The following is a 26,219-nucleotide window of genomic DNA, read 5'->3' as shown; positions in this document are numbered from 1 at the left end:
TTAGAAACTGGCCATAAAAGCAGAGGTAGGGGTGGGACATCTGATTATCTACAGAAGAAGCAAGGAAATTTGGGTTCTTGACTGTGGGTGGCATAGAAGAAGATAGAACATTAAAGTTGGCAAGGGCCTCATGGTATTCGGATTCATGTCGCTCATTAGACAGATTGAAAATCTAAGGCTATATGACTTACTCAGAGACAGATGGCCAGTTCTCTGAAGAACTAAACCTCAGGCAGTGTTCTTTCCATGCTACAGGGAGCTTAGAGGTTTTTACTGTAAGCCAAGCAGTGTAAGACTAGCAGGTGTCAAAGTACAGCAATTGTCTTAGCAAACATTGATTAAATGTTTTTTTCCAGAAATCAAAGAAACCTTGGATCCAGTGGAACACAGCAATTTCCACAAGATGGTTATATTACAGATTCATACAGTGGCTTAAGATGCTGCAAAGTAATTAAAACGTAATCAGAGTCTGTATGCTCTGTTGATTTTCCCTTGAAACGTCTGATTTGCATTGTATACATATAGGCACAGATTCTCTGGGGATGAAGGCACATGGGAAGGTAGCTTTGCTCTCCTCCAAAAGGAGCAGAAAATCACCAGCCTGCAGAAAGCAATTTCTAATTGATAAGTTCCTAGCAAATGTGAAAATTAATTAATCTAGGTAAAATAGGAAATCTTGTTCAGCCAAAGCTATAATATTTGTTTTCTAGAGTCCAGAATGTTCACATGGAGAAAGTAAGTGGGTAGATACAGCCAAATGATGCATTATTTAAAACACAAGACCTTGACAGGGGCCTGAGTTGCAACATTTTTTTTCTATCCCCTGGAATCTCAGGCTGGTTGTCTGAAACCCTGTAGGCTTAACTGATTAATCTCTTCCATGTGTCCTTTGTCTATTTCTATTTCCCAGGGAGATCCTGGGCTGCCTGGACTGGATGGAATCCCTGTAAGTCATGCTTCTTGTGTGGATCTCTCAATGTTTTGTCAAGATGCTGATGATCTCTTTTCACTCTTGATAGTGGAAATCAAAGGTCTTCATAGACTTACTCAAAGAAAATCTGGAGTATTGAGATAGAACAAATCATACTAGCCACATTTTCTCAGATATAAAGTCCCAAGAAAATGAAACGCCCAACTCAAGTTTTAAGACAGGCAGTCTTCAGACTTTAGGTCAGATCTGTGTCTGATGCCTCCCCACTCCTGTATAGATACTCCTGATGGATGCCTGAAAGCATAGATAATACAAAGCCCTGTATGAACCATTCTCTTTCTATGTATATAGACTTGTGATAGAGTTAAATTATAAGTTAAGCACAGGAAGATATTAGCAACAATTGCTAATAAACTATAACATACTATAATTAGACAAAGTAATGAAAGTTATGAATCCCTTCTCAAAGTAACTTAGTGTGTAGCACTCAGCATTTCTCTTGTAAAGATGTGAAACAACATAAAGCCTCTGTACTGTTATAAAGTGAGGTAAATAAAATAGGCTATGAGACAAAGCATTAGGTGACTATGTAAAGGTTATTTGAACATAAACACTGCCATACTTTTTCTGTTCACTGTTCTTGAACTGAGGTTGACAGGAATATGGAAAGGAAAACCAATGGATGAGAAGATCCACTCTATTCTCTTGCATGTATCAGGAAGGTACCATGTCTTTAATTCAACAATGATGTACTGTTTTCTCTGTGTGTTCAGGGTTGTCTACATACTTCTTTTAAAGGTATCCCATACAGAAATTTTCTTTAGGACACTGTAGTACATGAAAGTCCACAACTTGTACTAATAAGAGATTTCTGTTTCCTTGCAATTCCATATTTCCATTGCTTTCTTTTGAAAAAGTATAAGAAACTGTCCCTGGTTCCTTGTATTTGTTTTCTTCATATTTTCCTTTGTCTTGATAGTTTACAATACATATGGAGTATCCAATATGAGCAAAGTGCTATGAGTGATCTCACAGACAATGTAGACATTGTCCCTCCCACAAAAGATGTGAAAATATAAGGGTAGGAATGTCTCAGAAGAATTCTAGATCCCCTTAGGGAAGAATACTGTGTATCTAAAATTCTGGTAGGAAATATGTATCTATGAAAGAGAAGGTAGCTTCTAAGAAGCATGGGTGGAGTTTAGACATGCTGGCTGTAGATGGATGCTTACACAAGAGATGTGAAGTATGGGAGCCCCCACAGTAAACAAAGATGACTAAGGACCAATGTATAGACTCCCCCAGAGCTAAACAAAATTGGCTTTAAAAGTATGTTTATTAAATTTGTATGATAATACTCACTGTTTGCTTTACAATTTCTCTTAGGGATACAGCCTCCTGCCCACAGACATATGGTGCTTGCCTGTCTATACAGTCATGATGAAATATGTACATTAAGGTTAGGGAAATATGGAATTGCAAGGAAATAGAAATATCTTATTAGTACCACTTGTGGACTTTCATGTACTACAATGTCCTGAAGGAAATTTCTATATGGGATACCTTAAAAAATAAAAGTGTGTATACAACCCTGAACACACACAGAAATCACTTTGAGGATAGGATGTCTGTTAGCTGAACAACAAGTTTATGATCAATAAGGAGACCACCAGTTATTCCTGGTTGTCCATTCAAAATTCTATAAAGTCACTCCAGAAAATTCCCTCCGACCTATTCACAGTCAATCCCTATCTCACTGTTGTGATTATTCTTCTCTTCAAATCAGTAGTTCACAGCATCTTCATTTCTAGATAATCTTCCAATTCCCCTTCTCTTCTTGTTGTCTAAACCTTGACCTCTCTTAGGCTTTCCCTCCTTTTCTTGGGCACAAAACACTTATGTCCTGCTACCCCACTGGAATGGAGACTTATATTTCCCCCACGGCAGTTATCTCCTAATTTCAGCCTTACTTTTAATCATTGTTTCTCAATTCTACACATTTTCTAATTTCCCATGTGAAGTTTTCTCTTCCCTTTGACTCATGGGATATTTAGAAGTGTTGTTTTCTCATTCCCTAGTATCTGACTGCTTTCTAGTTACCTTTCCATTATTAATTTCTAGTTTGAGACTGTCAAAATTAAGAGTATACACTCTTATGTTTCATCTCATTAAACTTGCTGGAGTTTGGCTTATGACCAAAACTTAGAGCACATATCCAGCAGTTGGTGGTGTAATGATTTAAGCAATATCTATTAGGGTAAGGGAGTTATTTACCTTATGGTTGATAGCCAGTGACCTGGGGTTTTTTTTTGGTTTTGCTTTTTGTTATTTTTTGTTTTTTCTGTTGTTGATTGTTTTATTTTAAGTTCTACAAGGCAAAGATACTGAATTTCTTTAAAGCTATAACATGTTTTATCTATTTTTGCTTGCAGTTCTATTTTTTTTTTTTGCTTTATGTATGTTGACTCTCTACTGTTAGGTGTAGATAAATGTAATATTATGGTGTCTTCTAGAATTGACCTATTTATCATTATGAAATACCTGCTGTCTATATCTAGTTAATATATTAAAGTCTGGTTTATCTAATACTAAATAACTAGGACTTTTTTTCCTTTAAAAAGTTGTACTAGTAAAAATTCAAATGCAGAGCCAAGTATAATGAATTTTACAATAATCATTCATAACTTTAATATTTTACTAGAATCTCTTTATCTCTCTTCTGTCCATCTATCTATCACTGTCTGTCCATCAGCTCACTGATTTTAATGACTTTCAAAATGCATTGCAGAAGTATTCCTAAATACAATAGCATGCCTATTATTAGTTAAACTTCAGTATTTGATTTGATTCTTTTTTTATAAAATACTAAATGTATATTTACTACATTTACAATATAGTAAATCCACAAATAGCAAATGTATCATTTTTTGAATTTTGACAGACACATACTTGTAGGTAATCTAAAATTCTATTAAGCCACAGAACATTAACATTACCCCAGAAAAGAGGATCCTGCCTCTTCAGAGCCAATCCCTGTTCCTACTCCCCACCCTAAAGGCAAATCCCCTCAATCAGCTTTCACTGGCCCTGAGGAGTCACATGTAGGGAATCACATCATACACAGTCTTTGCGCTCTAACTTCTCTTGCCGCCGTGCTTTTCACATTCCTCTGTATTCTTCTGTATATGAGTAAACTTGCTTCTTTTCACTGTTGTGTGTCACAGTTCATTTATCAATCCCCGGATCTGTGACTACTTGGAGGAGTTCTAATCTTTTCTATTATGAATAAATAACGACTCATACAATTCTTGTGGGCATTTTTTTTCTTTTTGAGAAGCTCTCTTGCCTTTTGACCTTAATAAAAATAATTTCTGTCTCCAGGGTCCATCAGGATCCCCCGGATCTCCTGGAGATGCAGGACCCATAGGACCACCGGGCTTACAAGTAAGTAAGCCAGGCTTACCAACTTAAAACTAGTGCATGGTTTCACTTTCTTACCAAGCCATGGATTAGATGCAGATCTATGTGATTTAGGTTCTCTTACAGAAGGGCAAAACTCTTTTTATCCCACCCTCTCTCCGTACCTCTCTCCCTCCCTCCCTCCCTCCCTCCCTCCATCCTCTCTCTTTTAGAGACAGAGTCTCACTATAAAGCCGTGGCTATCTTGGCTCTCATTTTTAAATGTCTCAAGACCAGGTTGTCCTTGAAATTACAACAATTCGCCTGCTTCCACCTCCTGTGTGCTAGGATTAAAGGCATGTTACCACTCCAGACTTGAAACATGCTCTTGCTAAGAGCTATTTGTTGTCCTTGTTTGTTTGTTTGTTTGTTTGTTGTTATTGTTTCCCTGTCTATTTTGTGCCCCTAAAGTTTACTGGTATAGCTGAACATGAGGTATAGCCAAAAAGAAGACAGATACTTGAAACATCTATTGGTGCCTTCTGCTCCCTCATTATGCCAGGCATTGCTAATTAATTAACTAATCATACCAACCACTATCATCACCCTTCTAAAGATACTTCCAAATTTTTCTCAACCCTTCATTTGGGCAACTGTACCCACTTGTTTTTCTGATGCCAAAACTATGTATTACTGGTAAAGGAAGAACATAACTAGGCGTCTCTGGTTCTAGGAAGGCCCTGTCCCCAGATCATTTTCACCAATACCTAAATCTTGCTACTTACTTTACGGTGTCTGAACTTCACCAAGTCAACTTGTAACATCCCTAGTATGTTATGAAGAAAAACACATGATATTTTTACTACCATCACATGAGAATGACTACCAGGCTTATTTGGAAGATGTCAAAGGAGAATAAAAGAAACAGTGAGTGGGACTGAAAGATGACCCAAGGGTTAAGAGCACATACTGCTCTAGCAGAGGATCCAAGTTTCACTCCTAGCACACACACAGGGTAGTTGACAAAAGCCACCAACTACCTGTAAACTCCAGGAGCTCCGTGGAATCCAATCACGATCTCCTAGCCTTGGAGAGTAGACACTACATTCATGTGCACAAACCCACACTCGGGTACACACATGTACAAATAATTAAAAATAAAAACATTTTTCAAAAGAAACCATGAGAAATGGAGCTAAAAATCCACTGTAACAAAGCCAATCTGCATCACTGCATTGATCAGGGAGGCAGCATAGCTCTGCTCTCTATCATCCAACATGGCCATGTTTTGTTTGTTTGCTTGCTTGCTTGCTTGCTTGCTTGCTTGCTTGCTTGCTTGCTTGGGTTTTTTTCTATAATTAAGAAATGCTCATTCCTTGCAATTTTGTTAATCTAGGGTCCCCCAGGCCCCCCTGGACTTCCCGGTCCTGAGGTAAGTATGCTTTGGGAGCATTATGTCTTGCCATTAAGTTTTTTTCCCATAAAAATGCTGGTTTACATCTATTCTCTAGTTAAAAAAAAATAAAACTAACACATTCCAATTTAAATTGGTGGAGCTTATTAGTAATTGATTTTCTTTTTCTTCCCTGTACCCTTGTGCCCCAGGGAAATATGGGGTTAGGTTTCCAAGGAGAAAAAGGAGCCAAGGTAAATAGATTCTGAATATACAATCCACATCCCACATGCTCCAATAAATGTCTGTGGTTCCACATATATGCACACTTGTGTAAATGGATTTGTTTTCCGCCTCAGCCTAGGACCATTTCCATCTCACCCAGGTTCCCTATGGGATGGTGCACGGACAGCTACATGTGCACATGACACACACATGGGCTTTTGGAGTTTATTTTCTTTCAAAAATTTTTGTTTCCCTGCTTCCTTTGTCTAAGTCTATATTGTCTCTCCTAAATATACTCTCTTAAAATGTATTCTTCTTTTCTTCCACCTAGGTGTATGCTTGTTTCATATGCTATTGCATGATTTTTTTCTGCTTCCTGTCTTCTCTCTAACTGTCTTCCCCCTCTTCCCCCTCCCCTCCTTCCTCTACAAGCATGAATACACACAAACATGAATACACATATTTTGATACCTCTTCTCTGTCTCTTTCCTTAATCGCTCTCTCTCTCTCTCTCTCTCTCTCTCTCTCTCTCTCTCTCTCTCTCTCTCTCTCTCTCTCTCTCTCCCTCGTAAACTTTCCTTATCTGTTCGTGTCTAACATGCAACTGATCATGAATCTGTTTTGGCTTTTTTCTCCTCGTCCCTTCATAGTGATACTGCACAATTCACTCTTGGGTTTAACATTCTCCTTAATCATTTATCAATGAAAGTTCGGTTTTTTTTTTCCTTTGCACAAGGGGAAAATGGACAGTTCATTTGTGGATTGCATCCAGAAGACAAGCTGACCTTTTGCAAATGTCATCTGTATGATTATCCTTAGTTCAATGGTCTCTTTGATTCTACAGGGGGATGTTGGCCTCCCTGGCCCTGCAGGACCACCTCCATCTACTGGGGAACTAGAATTCATGGGATTTCCCAAAGGGAAGAAAGGTTCCAAGGTAGTAAATGTTTATTAAAGGAAAAATTAACAGACCCTTTCCTGTTAATACTCAAATTCAACTCTAATATTCAGACTAACCTGAGCCAATTCCAAAAGAGGAGTAATGGGTTTTTCTTTGGAAAATCCTGAGTTTTTTTTTTTTCTGCCATGTAGATGGATATTAGTGTATCCGTATATGACTATTCACGTAAGAATTGTTTTTTTGCCTCTATTCATGTAAGAATTGTTTTGTTTTGTTTTGTTTTTTGCCTCGGACTTGAGTATTCAATTTTAAAGTGCCAAATAACTTGAAACAGGCATTACAAGCTTGATTTTTTTCCTACAAACTCCAAACTGCTCAGTATTTAAATTATCTACTAAACACATTAAGTATAAATGTTACCTTTTGGGTTTTCATTTTAAAGATGTTATTTGCCATCAAAGATTTAGTCTAAGGCCTGAGGTATAAGTCAGTGATAGAGAGCTTGCACAAGGCCATGGTTGTATTGCAGCACTGGAGGAAAATAGTTGACTTTAAATACCATGAATATTGTTAAGAAGCAGCAGTAGATGATCTAATTTGCCTTACCTGAACTACCAAGGCTTACAGTTATATTTCATAATCTGTCCATTAGGATAAAACTGTGTCCATGTTTGTGTTTCAATGGTTCTATTCTGCTGAAGTACACAGATATCCTTCAGGGGACTGCATTCCCTTCCTTCCTGGACTTCATTGAAATTTTGCAATTCTAACTCCATAGTGAAGGGATCCAGGTGGAAACATAGCAAGTCTCACTTCTTTAATTTTGCCTTTGCGGACAACCCCAGGTTCCTCTAGCTTTATACTGGGAAACTTCTTGATTTGAGACTAATCTAAGAGTATGTAGGAGAATTTCTTTAACCCTCCAATCCATCCCTAAATCATACGAAGCTTTTCCAAGGCCTATGTAAGATAAATTAGCAGTTCAGGGAGAGAGACATTAGAATACTATGTGTCTCTTTCCAAATTTTGATTCTTAACATTTGCTTGATGCCATTCTCCTCTTTGTAGCCTATATTTTTAAAGCAGCTTCTTTCACCAGAAATGCAACAGCTAACAATTCTTCTATCTCCCAATTTGCCAGAGAGTTTGTGATTATGAGTCAGTGAGTTTCCATACGCCAAGGAGCTCTCTAAACTAAGGCATACCGCAAGCATATAGATCTACACCACTGTCCCATAGTCACACCTCCTGGCTCCCTATTGAGCAGTCCAAGTACTTTGAATGAGCATCTATCCTTCATGTTTGCTGCTTTTTTTCACTACTCATTAGCCTTTGGTTAATTTTTCAGGGTGAACCAGGGCCTCCAGGTTTCCCAGGAATGAGTGGCCCTCCAGGTGTCCCGGTAAGTCTTTGTAGTTTGTAAATATGCTTCAGGGTCTGATTAAATAAAAAAGGCACAGTAAGGCTAACAGGAAGATCTCCTCCTATGGTTATTGCTGTGACTGTAACCATCTTCACCGACCATCTTGAAAGAATTAGTCTTATTTCCTGATGTCAGGGGAACATTTAGCAAAACTCTCTATGAAGCTATTTTACATGCCATCAGCTCAAACTTTAGAGTTAGAACAGACCTAGGTTTGACTTCTGGGTCAAGAATCTCTTAATATTTCTGCCTCTTTATTTTCCTAGCCTCCAAAAAAGAGGACAGCAATGAGCTATATCTGAAGATTAAATGAGATTACCCACACTAGAGAAAACGTTGTACATAGCTGACACTTTATCGAATGTTCAGTAAACAATATCTTTTCTGAGTAATCCTATCTTTACTTTCCTATCTGCCTTTCTAGCTTAGATGCTTACACTCAGCAGATGTTGTCAGAACGCTTCTCTGTGCCAGATTTTCTACTGAACTCAAAGGCTATAAGAGCAACTAAATAAAAGTTTCTCTCTTTCCTTGAGATTACATTCTAATGGGAAAAAAACTGATGAAGAATTTGGAGAACAAGATGAATCAATAGGAAATGCAGGAGCTCGTGACGTGGCTCATTGGTGCACTGTTTGCCTTGCATGCCTGGGCCATGCCATGGGTTCTACTTCCACTGGCACGAAGAAAAGTAAGCAAAAAAAAAAAAAAAAAAAAAGTCCATACAATGGTGATATATAAAAGACAGAAGAGGGATGCACAGATGTGAAAATCCTTGGGAGAGAGTAGTCAACAAGAGCCTCTCTGAAAGAAGTCCTATATAAGCTAGGAATTATACAATATGAGGTAACAGGTCATGTGAATATTATTTAAAGTGTTTATTGGCTGGAGGGTTCCATGAATACCAACACCTGAGGTTGAGTTGCTCAGCACTTCAGAGGCACAGCAAGAGGAGTGCTCAGAGCCCAGCACAGTAGCACATAACTGTATTTCCATCAATTAGGAGGCTGAGGCAGAAGGATCACCATGAGTTGGAAGAAATCATGTGTTACACTGCAAGACTCTATCTCAAAAATCAGAATTAAATAGTCAAGTGAAAAGGAAAGGACAAACTGAGAGATGCTAACAAACAAGCAGAGACTTTGGTGTCAGGTCACAGCCAGCTTTAGAAGTCAATTTTGGCTTTTATTTGCAGTGTCATGAGAAGCTGTGCGCGCGCGTGTGTGTGTGTGTGTGTGCGCGCGCACGCGCGCGCACATATTCATGCATGTACACATGTGTGCTGAAGCCCAAATATGACATTGGGTAGCTTCACAGATTTCTCTTTACTTTGTTTATTGAGGCAAGGTCTCTAGCAGAACCATGGCTGTCCTAGGGACCCTTCCTTTGCCTTCTGAGTGCTGGGATTACAGGGCGTTACCATGCCTTCCCATCTGTTAAGTGGGTTCTGGGAAACTACACTCTGTTCTTAACACTTGCATGACAAGCATTCATCTCATCCCTGGGTTATGTTACTAAGATCGTTCTGGCTGGGTAAGGGAGAAATTAGAGGATCTGGAGAGGTAAGCACACGTTATTACAGCAGTTGAGGCAAAAGATGGTGCTAATAGCTCAGGCCATGGTAATAGCAATGGAAATGGCTGCAAGCAGGAAAGATAAACATCTGCCTGTTGGACATTTCAAACACATACAAAGACAATGGCATCATGATCATTTGGAGTACTCATTACCTTTCTTCTATAATTTGCAGCAGCACATGGTCTATCTGAAGCATGTTTCATCATAAATACTTCTGTATTTCTTGAACATAAGGACTTTTTGAAAACTTGACAGTTAGTTATTGTGTAATGTTAACTAAGCAGGCAGAGATCTATGATCAGAAATATAGTTTCCAGGTGCCTTGTTTATGAGAGAGCCAAACAAGGCCACAGCATTACATTCGATCATCTGTTAATGTCACAAAATGTGTTCGAAAGAAGCTGACAGAATTTTCACGGATTTGGGTCAGAGACCAGAAGAAAGTGGGAGAATCCAAGATAACAAGGCCTATCCCCACTTGCCTTCACAGTGGGAATAACTGTGTATTCTAGTCTTTCCTGGTAGTACTTTGAAATTCTTCCTGTCTCACTGAATGGTTGGGAGGCACAGCTGGAGGAACCAGTGGTACAGATTGCTTCCAGCAGGGTTCCTGTTGTCCCACAGAAACAAAGGGGCATAGAAAATCATTTGTTCTGTGTCCTTGATTTTAATCAGATTTGCAGCTAGTGGATGTGAAAGGAAGTGAGCATTGGTGTTGGAGGTAGACCACCCCCACCTTAGACTCCACTCCAGCTCTGGAACTTTGGAAAACTGCTGAAATATTTTCTGTATATGTGAAATATGGCAGTGGTTATAGCTAGTCTTACTGAGGCCTAAAGTGCACTGTGTTGAAGATTTTTTTTTTACAAAGCTTTGCCGTGTAATGACACAATCTATAGCTATATATGACTACCTAGCTCTTAAAAGATCGCTCATCCAAAATGAGATGATTTGTACTGTAAGCAAACACACACTGGGTCTCAAAAACACCTGTATGGAAAGAGTAGTTTGAGACAGTTCCTATTTATTATGGCTTTGGATAACCACTAAAATCTTTACTTCATTTTTAAAATACAGCTACTGGAAAATTGCAAGTAACATAGCATATTAGTATCAGATGGCATTTTGCAAGGAGGTTTGGAGATAAGGATTGCACCATTCCCTGTAGAGCATTTTGTATAGCCTCTAGTCACCTGTCAGCATCCCTGGGAGGTGAGTGAGGGAGTCCAGGTTGGTCCCCTTGTCCTGGGGAGGACACCATTCCTTGAGCTGGTAAAGAGCCTTCTCCAGAAACACAGAGCTACTTACTGAGAAAGCTGAGACTTCCATTCAGTATTGAATTTTGTTGTTTTTGTTTCTTTGTTGTTTTCTTTTTCTCAGGATGAATGAGTGTTGTTGAATCACTTTTAGCCAATTCTTTCTTTTCCTTATTGAAATGGATTTCTTTCTCACATAATACATCCTGATTACAGTTCTCCTCCTCTCTACTCCTCCCAGCTCGTCTCTGCATTCCTTCCCATCTGGTTCTATTCCCTTTTTGTCTCCCATTAGAAAACAAACAGGCTTCTAAGAGATAATAATAAAATGTACTAAAATAGAATAAAACAAAAGGGAACACACTGTAATTGTAGAAAACAAACAGAAGAAAAATAACTCATGACAAGCTACAAGACAGAGATCCACTCATTCACAAACTCATAGATCCCATAAATATAAAACTGCTAAACGAGAAGCCATAATATGCACACAGAGGACCTGCTGCAGAAGTACAAGCCCTGTTAACATTCAGTAGTGTTGAATGCAGGCAGTTTAGAATTTGTTTCCTCATACCATACTGCCCTCTGCAGTCCAGTTCACTATAATCATTCAGAGGAGGTGTTTTGCCTCTAAATCGCCAAGAATTAATGATCTTGGCTGCTCTGGGATTTGGGATTCACTGACTCATGCTCATTGCCTCTCTTCCTCCCCCTTTCTGTACTTAGACCTGGGAAAGTTTCCTCCACCGTAGTGTGGACCCTTGTTGTTGTCTGTGAAAGAGACTGGCTGACTACAATACATGATGGGAAATCGCAGCACTGTTCCCAGCTCAGTATTTTCAATGTTTCACAGTTCTGGTTGAAAAGCAGAAATCGTAGCTGGGAAAACAAATAGCATCAAAGCTCGGAAATGCCTCATTTTACATATCACCCTGTATTAAATAGAACAGAATCAAGGATGCAGTTCTCAGCTCACCACTACATGGATTCTGCGAGGGGGTGGGGGGAAGACAGTAGCTAAAGCATAAACTGCCTTTGCTCTTAACTCTACCTGCTTAATGTGGACGCTCATGTATACCTTAATATGCCCAACAGGAAAGCTGCCGGAGGAAAGCTGATAGCATATGTGAACTCTCATGATGTTTTTAAACCTAAAGTCCCCATCACACCAGCGTTCAATAACCAATGGTTACTGAAAAACAAGGCCCTGTGGAGGATGGAAATCTCTAGGGAATCCAAAATATTCTCCTCTCTTCCCACTGTAACCAGAATCTTTGCAAGAGATAAAATGCCCAGTCTGACAGATATATGCTTACATTCTTTCTCTTGCCCCCTCGGAGGTGAAGAAAGAAAAAAAAATTCCCCAATAGTCTGACTTTGTCCCAGCTTCACTCATGTCACCTTGCTTGTCCCCAGCAGCATGCTCACACTTATAGGCCACAGGTCCTTCCATGGAGGTTGTCAGAATTGTATGCGCACGCACCCTTTATTCGAGAACTGTAGACACACAGAAGAAGCTTGAATGGCAATGCTCAGGGAGAGAACAGAGATGAAACTGTCAAATCCTGAGTGTTAAGTAGTCAGTAGCTCTAAGGGAATTCCTGAGTAGGTGGAGCTCTCTGACTGAGTCTCCTTAGAGACAAAAAGCAGTACCAGGAGCTGGCAGGATGGGGTAGCAGAGAGGGTTGGGGGGGAGGCAGGGGGCTGGAAAGCTAAGCTAGTGCACTAAGAAGTCTTCTGGGCTGTATAGGAGTAGGAAGGTGGGGACAGCCATGACAGGTCTGTTTGAGTCAAGGCTAACAGTAAAGAGTCAGGCCCCAGGATATCCATCTAGAACAGCAGGGTCTCTAAACAGTGCCTCCCTGTGCTGGGAGACAAGCTGAGACCACGGTCCAGGAGCTTGCCAAGACATTCATCTTTTATTGGCTCCAATATAGAGAGAAAATGGAGAAAGAGGAAGAAAAGAAAGACAAGAAAAGAAAAGAAAGGAAAGGAAAGGAAAAAGAGAAGAGAAAAGAAAAGAAAAGAAAAAAGAGGAGAGAGGAGATTTCCCTTTTTCATTTTTTACATTTATTTTTCTGCATACTTTTCACAAACTCTGGACCTCAAAAAGGTGAAAAAATATAGGTTCTTTCCCTTTTTGTAGATGTAAAATACCCCCTGCTCTTTGTACTCCTGGGAAAATCAGATATGGCACTTTACAGTTCCTAAGTGTGTCGTTGTTATTGCTGCTGTTGTTTACCATTTGCCATAATTTTAGTCTCTGTGTCACTATTGCAGTTAATTCAGCAAAAATTTACCGGACCACTTTGCTCATGTGCAAATGACAAGCTGCACAGGGAGAGAGGAAAGACCATAAACAAGGTTTTCTACTTACAAGACTTTCTTACATTTAGTCCTGGTGACTAAAGAGTTTGGGGCAGCACTAGAACATTTTGGTCAGGTCAGGGAAGGTTATTAAATTATTCAACTTTAGAAGCCACTAGACATATCCCACAGAGCTGATAGTTCTACATCTTCATCTGAAGGCTCTGCTAGCAGAATACTGGTTTCCAGGCAGCTAGGATGAGGGTCTTAAGCCCATGTCCACAGTGACACACATACTCTAACAAGGCCACGGCTCCTAATAGTGCCACTCCCTGGGCCAAGCATATACAAACCATCACAAGGGCTGAACTCTGTCAAGGCAGAGAAGGAAAAAGAGAAGTCATAACCAAAGCCCCATTTGAACTGTACCCTTCAACAATACCATTCCCCCAAAGAAAAGGCAATAGATGACCCACAATTGATTTTTTTTAAACCTTTGAGTTTACAAGGAGACACAGGAATATTCATCCAGATTGCAGTACTTGTGGTAATACACAGATTATTTAAAAAGTAGGAGAAGGTACATATGGCATCAAGACAGTGTCCTCATACCAGCTGAGTCAGGTGACACCAAGAGAACAATGAAATATATGCCACATCAACAGTTAGCATCCTTTGAAGACTTTATATTTCAGAAAGCTACATTTCCTCCTTTACTCTTACAATGGGAATAAATGCTGCTTGAAAAAAAATCTATGCTCCAATATGTATAATTTTAAACAGCTTGCAAATGACTTAAGTTTCCCATGAAACACTTTATTCACTTTGGTAATGACTATTTCTATAACTTGGGGGCCTAGATGTTGGCTCTGGACTCAGACTTAACAAGGTTCTCTCTCAGTCTGTTTAAATTCCCTGCTTGTCTCTAGGAAGCCCACAACTGAGATCCATGGCTGTAAGTCCTCAGTTCTTGTAGACAATGCAAAAGGAACTAATTACCACTTAACAAACCCCTTGGGTTTACACCTAGGATGTGACAGAGTACTTAACAGTACTAGTAAGGAGCTGTTGATTGAACTATATCTTTCCCATGGAAAAGGATGTTGTAGTTCTTTTATGTCAATGTCTTCCTTCTAGTAGAGATTTACAAACATTTATATAATCTTCCATTGTTTTGTCAGAGTCAAGTTCTTAGATGGCAAAATGCAGCTGGTTCTCATAGAAAGGGCTCTGGAGTCATGGAAGACACAGCTTTTTCATTGATTTTTATCTTTCCTGGAAGTAGCTTTCCTGGTCTATAAAATCAGTTGTGGGAGTTTAGGCACTTTTTTATTCCTGTGCTGTTTGCTCTTGATACTACAAGGGCATGCAACAATGTTTTAGAGGCAAAGGCATTACTTCTAGAGGCCCATGGTAACACTCAATGAATAGTCCAAAAAACATAGAGCATTCCCTAAGGAATAGGTAGATCTAGTTTGAAGTTGCCTCCTTCCTTTAAATGGAGCCAGTCAACAAGTAAGGAAATGATTGATTGATTGATTGATTGATTGATTGACTAATTGATTCATTGGTTGTTTGATTGAGACATAGTCTTGCTAAGTAGCTTTGGCTGACCTGACATTCACTATGTAGCCCAAGCTGGCCTCAGATTCTTCTGCTGTCTCACAATCTTTTTGACTTTCCCTCCAAAGAGCTGGAATTATAGCTATGTGCCACCACACCATCCCGATAAGAAAATAAGTGTTATAATCTGTGGCTTCTCTTTCCCTTCAGGAATTTGGATCTATTGGAGAAAAAGGAGAAAAGGGGATCGTTGGTTTGCCAGGACCTAGGGTATGAACCCAGAGTGTCATTTGCCTGTGTTTATCAAGTCCCCTAATCTGTTTTCTTTTCTTTTTCTTTTCTTTTTTGAAAGAAATGAATCTCCTTTTTGTCCTCATATTATTTCATGTTTGGTCCTTTGCTTATGTAACTTGATGGTTAGATAAGCTTCTTTTATTTCTCTTCTCAACTTTCTGGCAGGCTTACCTCTCCACTTATCTCCATTCTCTTGACTGAATGGCTTCCTTGAATAAGGAATGATGTAACCACTACACCCAAGTAGTTGCATACTCTACTTGCACTTCTAGCATTCTTGTATAATTTTCTTCTGAGCTAAATAATGCTGCATATGTTCTATTGATTTTATTCTATTATGCTTTAAGGGAATAGAGGCAAGAAGTAGAGCAGGAATAGAAGAGAGCCAAGGGTAATCTTTATAGGACATAAACAAATCTGGAAACTTCTAGAACACAGTGAATAATGTTTGGAGTCAGCACTTTATAAAATTATCTTATTTTGAGTGGAGACATAATTATCATTCCCTTTGATTTTTAGCTTTCAGGAACTGATACCTTGGGTTATAAGAAGTTGGTCAACTTTTATTTTACATAAGCCTGTTTTAGAAAAATGTGCTTTTAATTTGTCCATGAAGATATTAAGTCTCTTTGAGTATTTAGCATTATCTCATTGCTCTGCTATTTCTTTATCTGCTATCCCTTATCTTTTGTCTTGAAAAACTCATAACCACCAACAGCGAATATGTTTGTGGGAGCAGACAAGAGGTCATCTAATACTCTATTTAGAATCCTCTGACTTGGATCCAATGCAGTATAATACCATCCAACCCTTCTACTAAGGGCCTTCTAATATTTCTGTTTACTTAGCTCTTTAAAAATGTTCCATGAAGCTATTTTTCCTAGTATATTAATGCTTAGAAAGAAATCATCAAGCCAAGTCTAGGATGATGTTCTTACCTGGGTTTAGAACTATGCATAACTTTGTTGTGTGAGTCTGGCAGGTTTTCTCGCTAGTGTGATCTATTCATCTTTCTAAGGTATGGTTTTTCAATTTACAGGGTCCCATGGGTTCAGAAGGAATACAAGGCCATCAAGGGAGACAGGTATTTTGAGTAACATCCATAAAGCCTTAATATACAAAATTCTAATCAGAAGATCATTTTGCTTTCTTTAACATGGCCAAATGGAAATATTGCTTAGAATGCAAATCATCCACTCTCTTTAATAGCATAATTTTGTAATCCTGGGGATTCTCTTCTTTGTAGTTGCTTTTATTGTTTTCACCCAAAAGGATGGATAACCACTGTTACATTACATTTTGTGTTTTGCCATGCCATAGTATAGTAATGTATGGTGACCTGTTATCAAGGTCTAGCTAGCAAGACTAGCCTGCTTGTATCCACACTCCAGTGACTCTTATATACTTTAATATGCAAGTTGACTACCAAATGCCATATTGTCATCTGGAGAGATTTACAAAGCTGTACATACTCTGAATGACTGAATATCCCTGTACTTTTTCCCCTGGCCTAATCCACAGACCAGCAGACTTTAGGTACTTTGCATGGACTTAGTAATAACTATGTTTCTATTATAGGGAAAGAAGGGGACTTCAGGTTTTCCTGGGATTAACGGGTTCCCAGGAATTAAGGTAATATTGGGGAGTGCAACTCCCAGATTTGGAAGTGAAAGAGTGAGGGATTCCTATAAATGCCTACTTATGAAATAGAGTATTTTTAATATTTTGATGTTTTAGATGTCATATTATATTTTTAATATTTTGATGTTTTAGATGTCATATTATTTTCTTAAGAAATGCATGTACCCCATGCCATATATAAAGCTGATAACCATTCCTCAGATGTTACCAACATTTAGCGTTTAAAATCCACTACTGATAATACATCCTCTTATAGCCTACCCTAACACCCACTCTGGGTATTTCTCTGACTAAGATTTTAGTTCTTGAGTCTGCATTTGTGGAGATTAGGACTCTTTAGACTTCCTTTGCCATTATTCAAACAAGGGCAGTAGCCTTTAGAATCTTAGGCCTGCTAAGACCAGAAGACAACTATTGAAATTCGGTTTTCTTCTTAGCTGTGTTATCTGTGTTGTGATACATTCCCGAGGTCCAGAAATGGACTGTCTTATAGTGGTGTGACAAAACAAAACTGAGTGACCTAGTTCCTGACAAACTTTCAGATCAAATTTGTAGATCTAGCTACCTTATGCCACCTCCATCTTTTATGTATTGTTCTTAGAAATTAACCTTCTGGGGTTTTGCTCTGAAGGCATCTTTTGTGTTCAATCTATATAATCTTTTCAGGGTGAAAAGGGAGACATTGGTGTGCGAGGCCCAGACAGTTTCACTGATGCAGTTGGCACTGTGATCTCAGGTGCAATTCTTTGTTGATTTGATTGGATAACAAAAGAGAAAGTGTTAAATTCTATATCTCCTGAAATTGTTGAAAAGATACATTGTCAGCCACTGGATTCCTGACAGTATCAAGGGCCACTCACAGGTCCTGAATTTACTGAATGAATGGAATTTCAGTCTCTTAAACAAGCCAATTCTAGCCTCCCTTTGTGCATGTGTGTGTGTGCGTGTGTGTGCGTGTGTGTGTGTGTGTGTGTGTGTGTGTGTGTGTGTGTGTGTCTGTGTGTGTTGATCCATCAAGATGAGAATTTGGGCTGTCCTAAGCCTGAATTAAGTTGGCAGAAAGATTCTCCTGGTAATGCTTAGAGAAGGATCGATATCCTCCTCAGCTGGGCTGCCTTTAGCCTAAGACCCTAAAGAGCCTTATTCTTAGCTTAAGAATATGCAGGATCTCATGTAAATAATCCCAAGCATGCTGCTGATCTAGTTGCTAGGAGACCTGAGCAGTGTGATACTTAGTAAGTTTTTTCTCTTCTGTCCTTATCCTAGTCACTGGGTATGGTCTACTCTTCCTTTTTGCCTCTAGCAAAGAATTAAATGCTCAATGTTGAAAGCAGCTTTCTGGGTTTTACTCCAAGGAAACCTATGGCAATATTGTAAAAAGTTTTGTTAACCATCTTAACCTCAATGGCAGACATGTAAGGCAACAGCGGTAGAAGAACCTTCCTGGTACTTGCTAGGTCTTATCAGAAAAGTAAGGCTCTAATAAGACCGGGTTTGAAGTATTAATAGTAACTTGCTATGATGGTATGTTTTTGTGATTCCAGACCTTGGAAATCTGAAACAGGAGGAAAGTAAATTCAAGGCCTGCCTGGAGTATATGAGATCCAGTTCTAAAAAGTAAAATAGTATCAGAGCCTTCTCTCTGGCCAGTTAAGACCATTAGCACCTTGGAGACCTGGGAATAACAACAAAGAACCTGCAGGGCCTAGGGTAGCTCCCTGCATCTCTTATCAGGCATTTGGCAGCAAACAGGATCCACTGTGGTTATTTACTCCTTTTTTTCACTGTAATGCCAGGTTATCCTGGAGACCCTGGTGTGCCAGGCCTTCCAGGCCTTAGAGGAGATGAAGGCATCCAAGGCCAAGGTGGTCCTCCTGGCCCCCCTGGCCTCCCCTCGTTAACAGGTGAAACAGACTAATCCACTCTCTGCAGTGAACTCTCTCTGAACTCTAATTCCTAGTATCTTCCTCTGTAACTCGGAATCCAATAATATGCCTAGCCAAGGTCAAAGGAAGGATAGACTGGTCAGTAAATTCTCCCATGACTAGCTCAAAGTTAGTGTATGTATAGAGAGAGCCTATATATCTCAAGGTAAGCAGCTTTCCTTGAGATAGATGGAGATCACGGCTGGAAAGACAATTACAGAGCCCCATTGAGGCTGGCAGTAACTAGAGATCTGGGGGGGTGGGGGGGGCGTGGCTGAAGCCCTCTCACTCTTCACTGGATATGTCATCCATCTTATAGTTGCCAAGAGATTTTTAAGAAATGAGAATCTGGCCATGCCTGAATCTTCAAGGATTCCTTGAGGAATCCTAAAAGCCTTCATGGGGGGAGGGGGGCAGTGGCTAAAGATGTGGCTCACTTGAAGATAATTCCTTGGCATGTGCAAAGCAATGGGTTCTATTCTCAACTAGATAGATAGATAGATAGATAGATAGATAGATAGATAGATAGATAGATGTGAGATGAGATACCTCTGTACCCAGACCCTCCTGTAGAGTTAACTGTAGCATAAAATGCCTCCAACATCCTATGGATGAGATACCCTTGGACCAAGCAATGCAGGAGCTGTATGACATTCTATATGGAAGAGAAAGAACATGCCAGAATCTAGAAGACAGAGCTGTTCTTAATATAAACACTCAGATGTGGGCCTATTAACATCACTGGTTTCTAAATTCCTTGGAGAGGAGCTCCTGTAAGGATTTTTGTGTTTCTAAGGCAGCCGTTCATAAGAGGCCCAGTTGGACCCAGCAATGAAGTAAAAGAAAGGGAACAGTGAGACTTGAAACCTAGCTTTCCGTCACATGTTAACCACAGTTCCCCAGGCAGTTAGACTAATTGATCTCCAAAATCTTTCCTAGCTGTCATGGAAGAGAAGAGCAAATGATTTCCCAAATTCTTCCATTGTGTTGTTTGTAAACACACTGCTTATTGGAATACAACCACACGGCAGGGTGCTATGGTGGGCATTTTGTGTGGGCTTCTCCTTGCAGGTCTTCCAGGTGCCCTAGGGCCTCGGGGATCTCCAGGCCTGAAAGGGGACCAAGGAAACTCAGGACGCGCCACCTTTGGAGAAGCTGGCCTACCTGGCAGAGTTGGTTTGCCAGGTTTACCAGGCCTTCCAGGCCCATCAGGCCCACCTGGTAAGATATTCCTTCCTATTTAAAAAAAAATAATTGAGATGGGTATGATCTAGAACTACTATGATTTTGAGGAGGGCCCTCACAGGGGAAACAGTTCAGCCCAGATAGCTAATTGCAGTGGGGCAGTGTATTAATTAGAGGTTTAGTCCATTATCATCATGGGTGGAAGAATGGCAGCATCCCTGCAGACATGGTGCTGGAGAAGGAGCCCAGAGTTCTGCAACTTGATCCAACTACAGCCAGGAGGGGACTGTCTGATGGGCAGCTTAGAAGGAGGGTTTTGGGGGTTTGTTTGTTTGTTTGTTTTGCACAGGGTGAAGCCTGAGCATAGGATCTCAAAGCCACCTACACAGTGATACACTTCCCCCAACAAGGCCATACCTCCTAATATAGTGCCATTTCCAAGCTTATTCAAACCACCACAGGCAGCAATGAAAAGCCCTACCTCATCTGTCAGCTCTGCCTTTACTGACAGCAACAGCACTAGAGTGTACATTTGGTTACAAAATGACCAAGCTAGCACCCTGATGAGAAAACACTAGCTTCTGTATTCATCCTCCTGCCCCACACAGCTCTTAGTGCCCACAGCACCCCTTGCCCCAATCTCCACCTCCTGTCCTGCTACATACCACCCTCACCACCAGGATTTTGTCTTACCAGATTCTAGGGAAGCAGAACTGGATTTTCTGAGTTTGCTGTACTCAGCAGAGTTAGTTAGGTGGGCTGAGAATCTGAAGAAGAAGCTATGCCTAGATCCTCAAGGTGTCTGCTAAAATCCTTCTTGAGTCTAGATGTGAGATGTGTAGTCCAGTTTGATAGGGTTGTCTTGGCATGTGTGAGGCAATGAGTTCAATTCCCAGAATGAAATAGATGATAGATAGATAGATAGATAGATAGATAGATAGATAGATAGATAGATAGACAGACAGACAGGTTAGATAGATAGATAGATAGATAGATAGATAGATAGATAGATAGATAGATAGATGATAGATAGATAGATAGATAGATAGATAGATAGATAGATAGATAGATAGATAGATAGGTGGGTGGATGGATTGATGGGTAGGGAGAGAAAGAGAGAGAGAAAGAGAGAGAGAGAGAGAGAGAGAGAGAGAGAGAGAGAGAGAGAGAGAATATGCATATCTACAAAGAGCCTATTATTAGATGGGATTTTGGATTGTGAGAGAAAGACTAGAAGTATTGCCCAACCTGTTTCTTTGCAGTCTAATCCTTTGACAACTACTGCTGGCACCTGGGAACTTGTCTGCGATAGAGACTGGCAAGGCTGAGTCACTGAGTTACTTTGCTCATCTCTGAGTGCCCAGAATCTAGTACAGTGTGCAGAACGTAACAGTCATCATTCGGCCACTAGAGTGAATAAAGCCAGATGAGAGTTCTGTTGGCTCTTCCCCGCAGACTTGGCAGGAATCTTAGGCTGGAATTTTGTTTCTCCTACTCTACTATGTGTGTTGTGTTGAGTCCCAAGGACTCAAGTCTTCAAAGTGAGTCCTTAGGCTTCCACCAGCCTCTAACCTTATGGGTTCTTTTAAATTCTGCAGGTCGCACATTTGAGACTGGACCCCTGCCTAGCTTAGAGCCTGGGCTCCCTGGTCTCCAAGGAGAACAAGGTCCAAAAGGACATCAAGGTCTCAAAGGAATAAAAGGTCATTATGTTTGTCTCTCCCCTCCCGCCAAATCCCTAGCGAGGCTTTAAAGGGATCTATCAAAACAATAGCCTTGAGAACCTGAATGTAAGCTCCTGAGAGGTTAGGGTAAAAGACTGTTGGAAGTGCTCTAATTAGGGCTCTCAAAATAAAGCTGGAAATTGAGGTCACACAGGGCAAAAAGAGGCTTATGGACAACTCTTTCCACCCTGCAAGCCTACTGAAGCTATTGTTAGCATCTCAGGGTGCTAACCACCACCTCTAATCCCAGTTTGCAAGACTTTGGCTAAACACTGCTTCCCAGCACCATTAACATGAGGACTCTGTGTAGGTCAAGACCTGAGGCATAGACAAAGCCACCTAGCTCCAATAAAGTGAATACCAGTCCCAGCAAGCTGCCTTATAAACCAGTATCACAAGTGGTTCATCCAAATCGACTATGCCTATTCAAAACACTTGGGATCAGAAATGCTTCAGACTTCGTAGGCTTTGGATTTTGAAATATTTACATAGACTTTGCCAGATAATCATTCCTAATATGAAAAAATCCAAAATCTCCCTTGCTTGGGATTTCAGAGCATTTGTGCTCAGTCTTTCTTTACTAATCTGAAGAACAGACAATTCTCCCAGCGTTTCCAAGATCCCAGTTTTCTAAGAGCGAGAAGAGATCCTTCCAGTTTCCTAGGGGAATGCAGCCACCCACATTTGTCACTTCTCACTCTGGATGGAGACCAAGCTCATGGAATCTCTGTGGATCCTTATGTTCTGTACTTATAGACTCCTTTACATGTCTTCAAGCGTGCTTTGCTGATACTGAGCCAGATGGTACACATTTGTAATCACTCTTGGTAGGAGCAGAAGGATCAGAAATGCAAGGTCATCCTCAGGTACTTGAGTTTGAGGCCAACCTACATACATGAGACCTGTTTTTTAAAAATGCACTTCAGTGAAACTCATACCATCAGTCACATAAGTATATGTACAGAATTAAATTCTAGACTTGCATTTTTTAAGTGGCAATTGGTGGGCCTCAGCATGTGTGACTCACTGATAGCTAGTCCTCATCTCAGACTAGTAAAACCAGACTCAGTAGTACAGATGCCTTCTGATGGACAGTGAGCTTAGTCTGAATTTCTGGAAGCTATTTGATTTCCACCCAAGGGAGGCTAACTAAGTCACTCTTTTTCTGTGAGTTTATTTGATGTTGTCTGTTTTTCCTTCAGGAGACTCTGGTTTTTGTGCTTGTGAAGGTGGTGCCTCCAACATTGGACCACGTGGGGAACCAGGCCTGCCTGGGATACAAGGGCCCATTGGTCTACGGGGTTTTAAAGGGATTAGAGGAGATCCAGGCTCAAGGGGTGCATCTGGTCCTACTGGGGCACCAGTAAGTCTTCTTAAGTTCTTCAGCACAGAGGAAGGAAAGGAGAATTTCAAACGTTCTTCACTCCCTATCAATCACTTTCCTAAGACACAGGAAACAAAGAGGAATAAAACCAATCTGTGACAACAATCTCAGGAGATTTTGCTTAAATTCATGCAGTTAGCCAAATCAATTCTTGTTTACCATTGGCAAGTAACAAATCACAGTGTTAATTGGGTACACAAGAAACTCCCTCAACAATGGAAAAGCTACAAGCACTCATTTGTAAATCTAAGCTCTAGTTGGAAATTGTTTTGATGGATAAAATGGAGGAAAATTTTCCACAGAGAGCAAATTGAAAAACAAAACAAAACAAAACTATGGGCTTTTGATGTGTCATGTGAAATCTGACCAGATGGTCTCTAAGGTCTCTTTGTCTTCCTGCCTCCTTCCCTCAGGCTAACTTAGTTTCCTGACTGGGTGATGCTGCTTAGGGATTAAAATAAAGCTCAATTCTCATAGATTTCAAAATTCATAAAAGATTCAGAAAATGTGAAATAATTACCCAAGACAGCAACATAATCACGTGCTCAGAACGGTGTCAAAAATATCCTCAAAGCACCTGTTTTAGATCATATCTTTGCTAAGTACTGGAGTTCTACGAAGGCTGCACCTCTTGATTATTGTCTTTTGTTTCATTGTCAGGGGCTATTTGGAACTAGAGGTCAGACCGGCCTCAAAGGAAAGAAAGGAGAACCAACTGTCAGTAGAGGATCAAAAATGGCAGGGGACAAAGGTGACCCTGGTCCTCAGGGGACCCCAGGTTTGGCGGGAGCTCCAGGCAAGGATGGAATACCAGGTTTACCAGGCCTCCCAGGCATTCAGGTAAGTAGATCATTCTTGAATGATTAGCCCTATCAACCACCCTACTGGACTTAGGGGTGATTTGCTAGTTATCGCCTTATGGAATAAGGTGGACCAGGGAACCTGAGTCCCCTGAAAAGTTGACTCAATGCTTTATTTCCTGTAAATCTAACAATTTTTTTCTCAGAATACTTATTGATACTTGCTAGGAAGAGTTGAACATGTTAATTTAACAGTCCTCAGCTTCCCAATAGTTCCCTCCTCCAAGTGATACAGTTGCTTTCTTTTACCTCAACAGTTTTTCATTCCCTGGTTTCTTCCCCTAGAACAGTGATTCTGAACCTTCCTAATGCTGAAAGTCTTTACTATAGTTCCTCATGTTGTGATGGGCCCAACCATAAAACTATTTCCATTGCTATTTTATAACTGTAATTTTACTACTATTGTGAATTGTAATATAAAAATCTGATCTGTAAGTCCTATGGAGGGGGCAACCCACAGAGTGAGAACCAGCCCCATCTTTAACCTTTTATAGAGTTAGATCATCCAGAGTTTATAAGACATGTTTTCTCTAAGAAAGTTCAGAGGTTGATTGATAAACAACTAGAATGATGGAGAAGTTTCACAAAACATTGTTCACTGACTACCTCTTTCCTGTGGTTAGAAGCCTTTTCAGATAAGTCTTAAAATCATCTTTTTTCTTGGTTCTCTAGGGAGATGGTGGGTATGGCTTCCCAGGTGAAAGAGGGTTACCAGGACTTCCTGGTGAAAAGGGCCAAGATGGTCAAACTGGACCACCAGGAATTGGGCTGCCAGGACTTCCTGGGCCCCGTGGACTTCCGGGAGATAAAGGAGTGGATGGGTTACCAGGGCAACAAGGCCTCCCTGGAGCTCAAGGTGAGTCATACAATCAGATAGATTTGGACTTGGAAAATCAGCCTTTTGTAGAATGACTCTGACTCATATGTATGAAATGCGTCATAAAAAGAGCTCTGGCTAGCTGTAATCACAATCCTCAAGAGTTTTAAAATAGGAAATGGATCATAAGTGTACTCTGGTAAGTTCAGAAGGTAGAACAATGAGGATTTCAGCTCTGCTTAATGAGGACCCTGCTACTTGAGCTGTCTGAAAATGTCACAGAGCTATCTAGACAGTTTATGAGCTCATAGTGCATAGAAAAATTCAAGAAGAGGATGGATGACTGTGTTTCCAATCAAAGTAGTTTGTAGACAGTTTGATAGTCCTATAAGTTGTATGGTCAGCAGACAAAAATGCTTTCCCAACTGACAGAATTTCAGATTGGTCAGAGATTCTAACCTAATCTTTATATGATACCTAACTTCCTCACTTTTGGATAAGTTATTTTCCCACTTGCATTTTGAAAATTATAATAAGCAACATTCCTGCTTATATATTATGATGGTCCCATACCATAACTTGTCTTTTGTGCAGCCAAAACACCTATTCATCATAGTTACTGTGTGCTGTGACTTCTATGTTTCCATTAGTAACACTACACTTCTTACTATTAGTGGCATCACACTTGTAATTGTCATCACAGTTTAAAAATTTAAGGTTATCTATTCTCACTTGGAAATGTCTCCCATTATTTCTTTTATCTTCTTGCTAGTAAGTTCTCATGATCCCATACCAAGTTCATCAAATACCTATATGCTTTTGGAAAATATGGATGGATGAATGAATGGATGGATGGATGGATGGATGGATAGATGGATGGATGGATGAGCAAAAGAAATTTCCTAAGTAGTTTCTCTTCTATTCCTTGCTGACTTTCCACCATTAAATTATATTTATGCACGTTGTAGACAATTAAATACCTTTAGCCATTTAGCCTTCCCTTGACTTCTACATGTTGTTATTATTTAAGTTGTTCCCACTTCCACTAGTGGTTTTCCCCTTAACAACAGCATTCTAAAATCTCTAACTACTAAAGAAGATGATACATCTTACCCTGACAACCTGTATAGCAGAGTAGAGCATTCCTTAAGAGTAATGTTTACTTGCAGAAGAAAAGCCCTTCCTAATAACCTTGAATGATTAAGAAATAAAAAATAAGATATCAAGTCTTATATGTTCATGTTTTAAAATGTATCTTTTTTTAATATTTTTTATTCGATATATTTTTTATTTACATTTCAAATGATTTCCCCTTTTCTGCCCCCCCCCACTCCCCGAAAGTCCCATAAGCCCTCTTCCCTCCCCCTGTTCTCCCATCCACCCCCTTTCACTTCCCTGTTCTGGTTTTGCCCT

General features: G+C 40.0%; 1 protein-coding gene across 1 annotated transcript in view; it reads left to right on the top strand.

Moving 5' to 3' along the window:
• The window catches only part of Col4a6 (collagen type IV alpha 6 chain), a 334,867-nt gene that overhangs the window by 275,456 nt on the left and 33,192 nt on the right, over nucleotides 1–26,219 (top strand). The window contains exons 8-23 of the mRNA XM_052171628.1: nucleotides 911–946; nucleotides 4,313–4,375; nucleotides 5,727–5,762; nucleotides 5,936–5,977; nucleotides 6,793–6,885; nucleotides 8,198–8,251; nucleotides 15,187–15,246; nucleotides 16,310–16,354; nucleotides 16,849–16,902; nucleotides 17,578–17,647; nucleotides 18,708–18,815; nucleotides 19,908–20,057; nucleotides 21,620–21,724; nucleotides 22,948–23,108; nucleotides 23,790–23,969; nucleotides 24,662–24,845. Coding sequence (XP_052027588.1) covers nucleotides 911–946; nucleotides 4,313–4,375; nucleotides 5,727–5,762; nucleotides 5,936–5,977; nucleotides 6,793–6,885; nucleotides 8,198–8,251; nucleotides 15,187–15,246; nucleotides 16,310–16,354; nucleotides 16,849–16,902; nucleotides 17,578–17,647; nucleotides 18,708–18,815; nucleotides 19,908–20,057; nucleotides 21,620–21,724; nucleotides 22,948–23,108; nucleotides 23,790–23,969; nucleotides 24,662–24,845 — 1,441 coding nt within the window. The remainder of the gene's footprint in view (nucleotides 1–910; nucleotides 947–4,312; nucleotides 4,376–5,726; nucleotides 5,763–5,935; nucleotides 5,978–6,792; nucleotides 6,886–8,197; nucleotides 8,252–15,186; nucleotides 15,247–16,309; nucleotides 16,355–16,848; nucleotides 16,903–17,577; nucleotides 17,648–18,707; nucleotides 18,816–19,907; nucleotides 20,058–21,619; nucleotides 21,725–22,947; nucleotides 23,109–23,789; nucleotides 23,970–24,661; nucleotides 24,846–26,219) is intronic.

The sequence above is a fragment of the Apodemus sylvaticus genome, chromosome X, assembly GCF_947179515.1.
Source record: "Apodemus sylvaticus chromosome X, mApoSyl1.1, whole genome shotgun sequence".
NCBI classification, from domain to species: domain Eukaryota; kingdom Metazoa; phylum Chordata; class Mammalia; order Rodentia; family Muridae; genus Apodemus; species Apodemus sylvaticus.
Note: the sequence above shows the minus strand (reverse complement) of the source record. Positions and strands in the feature narration are given on the sequence as shown.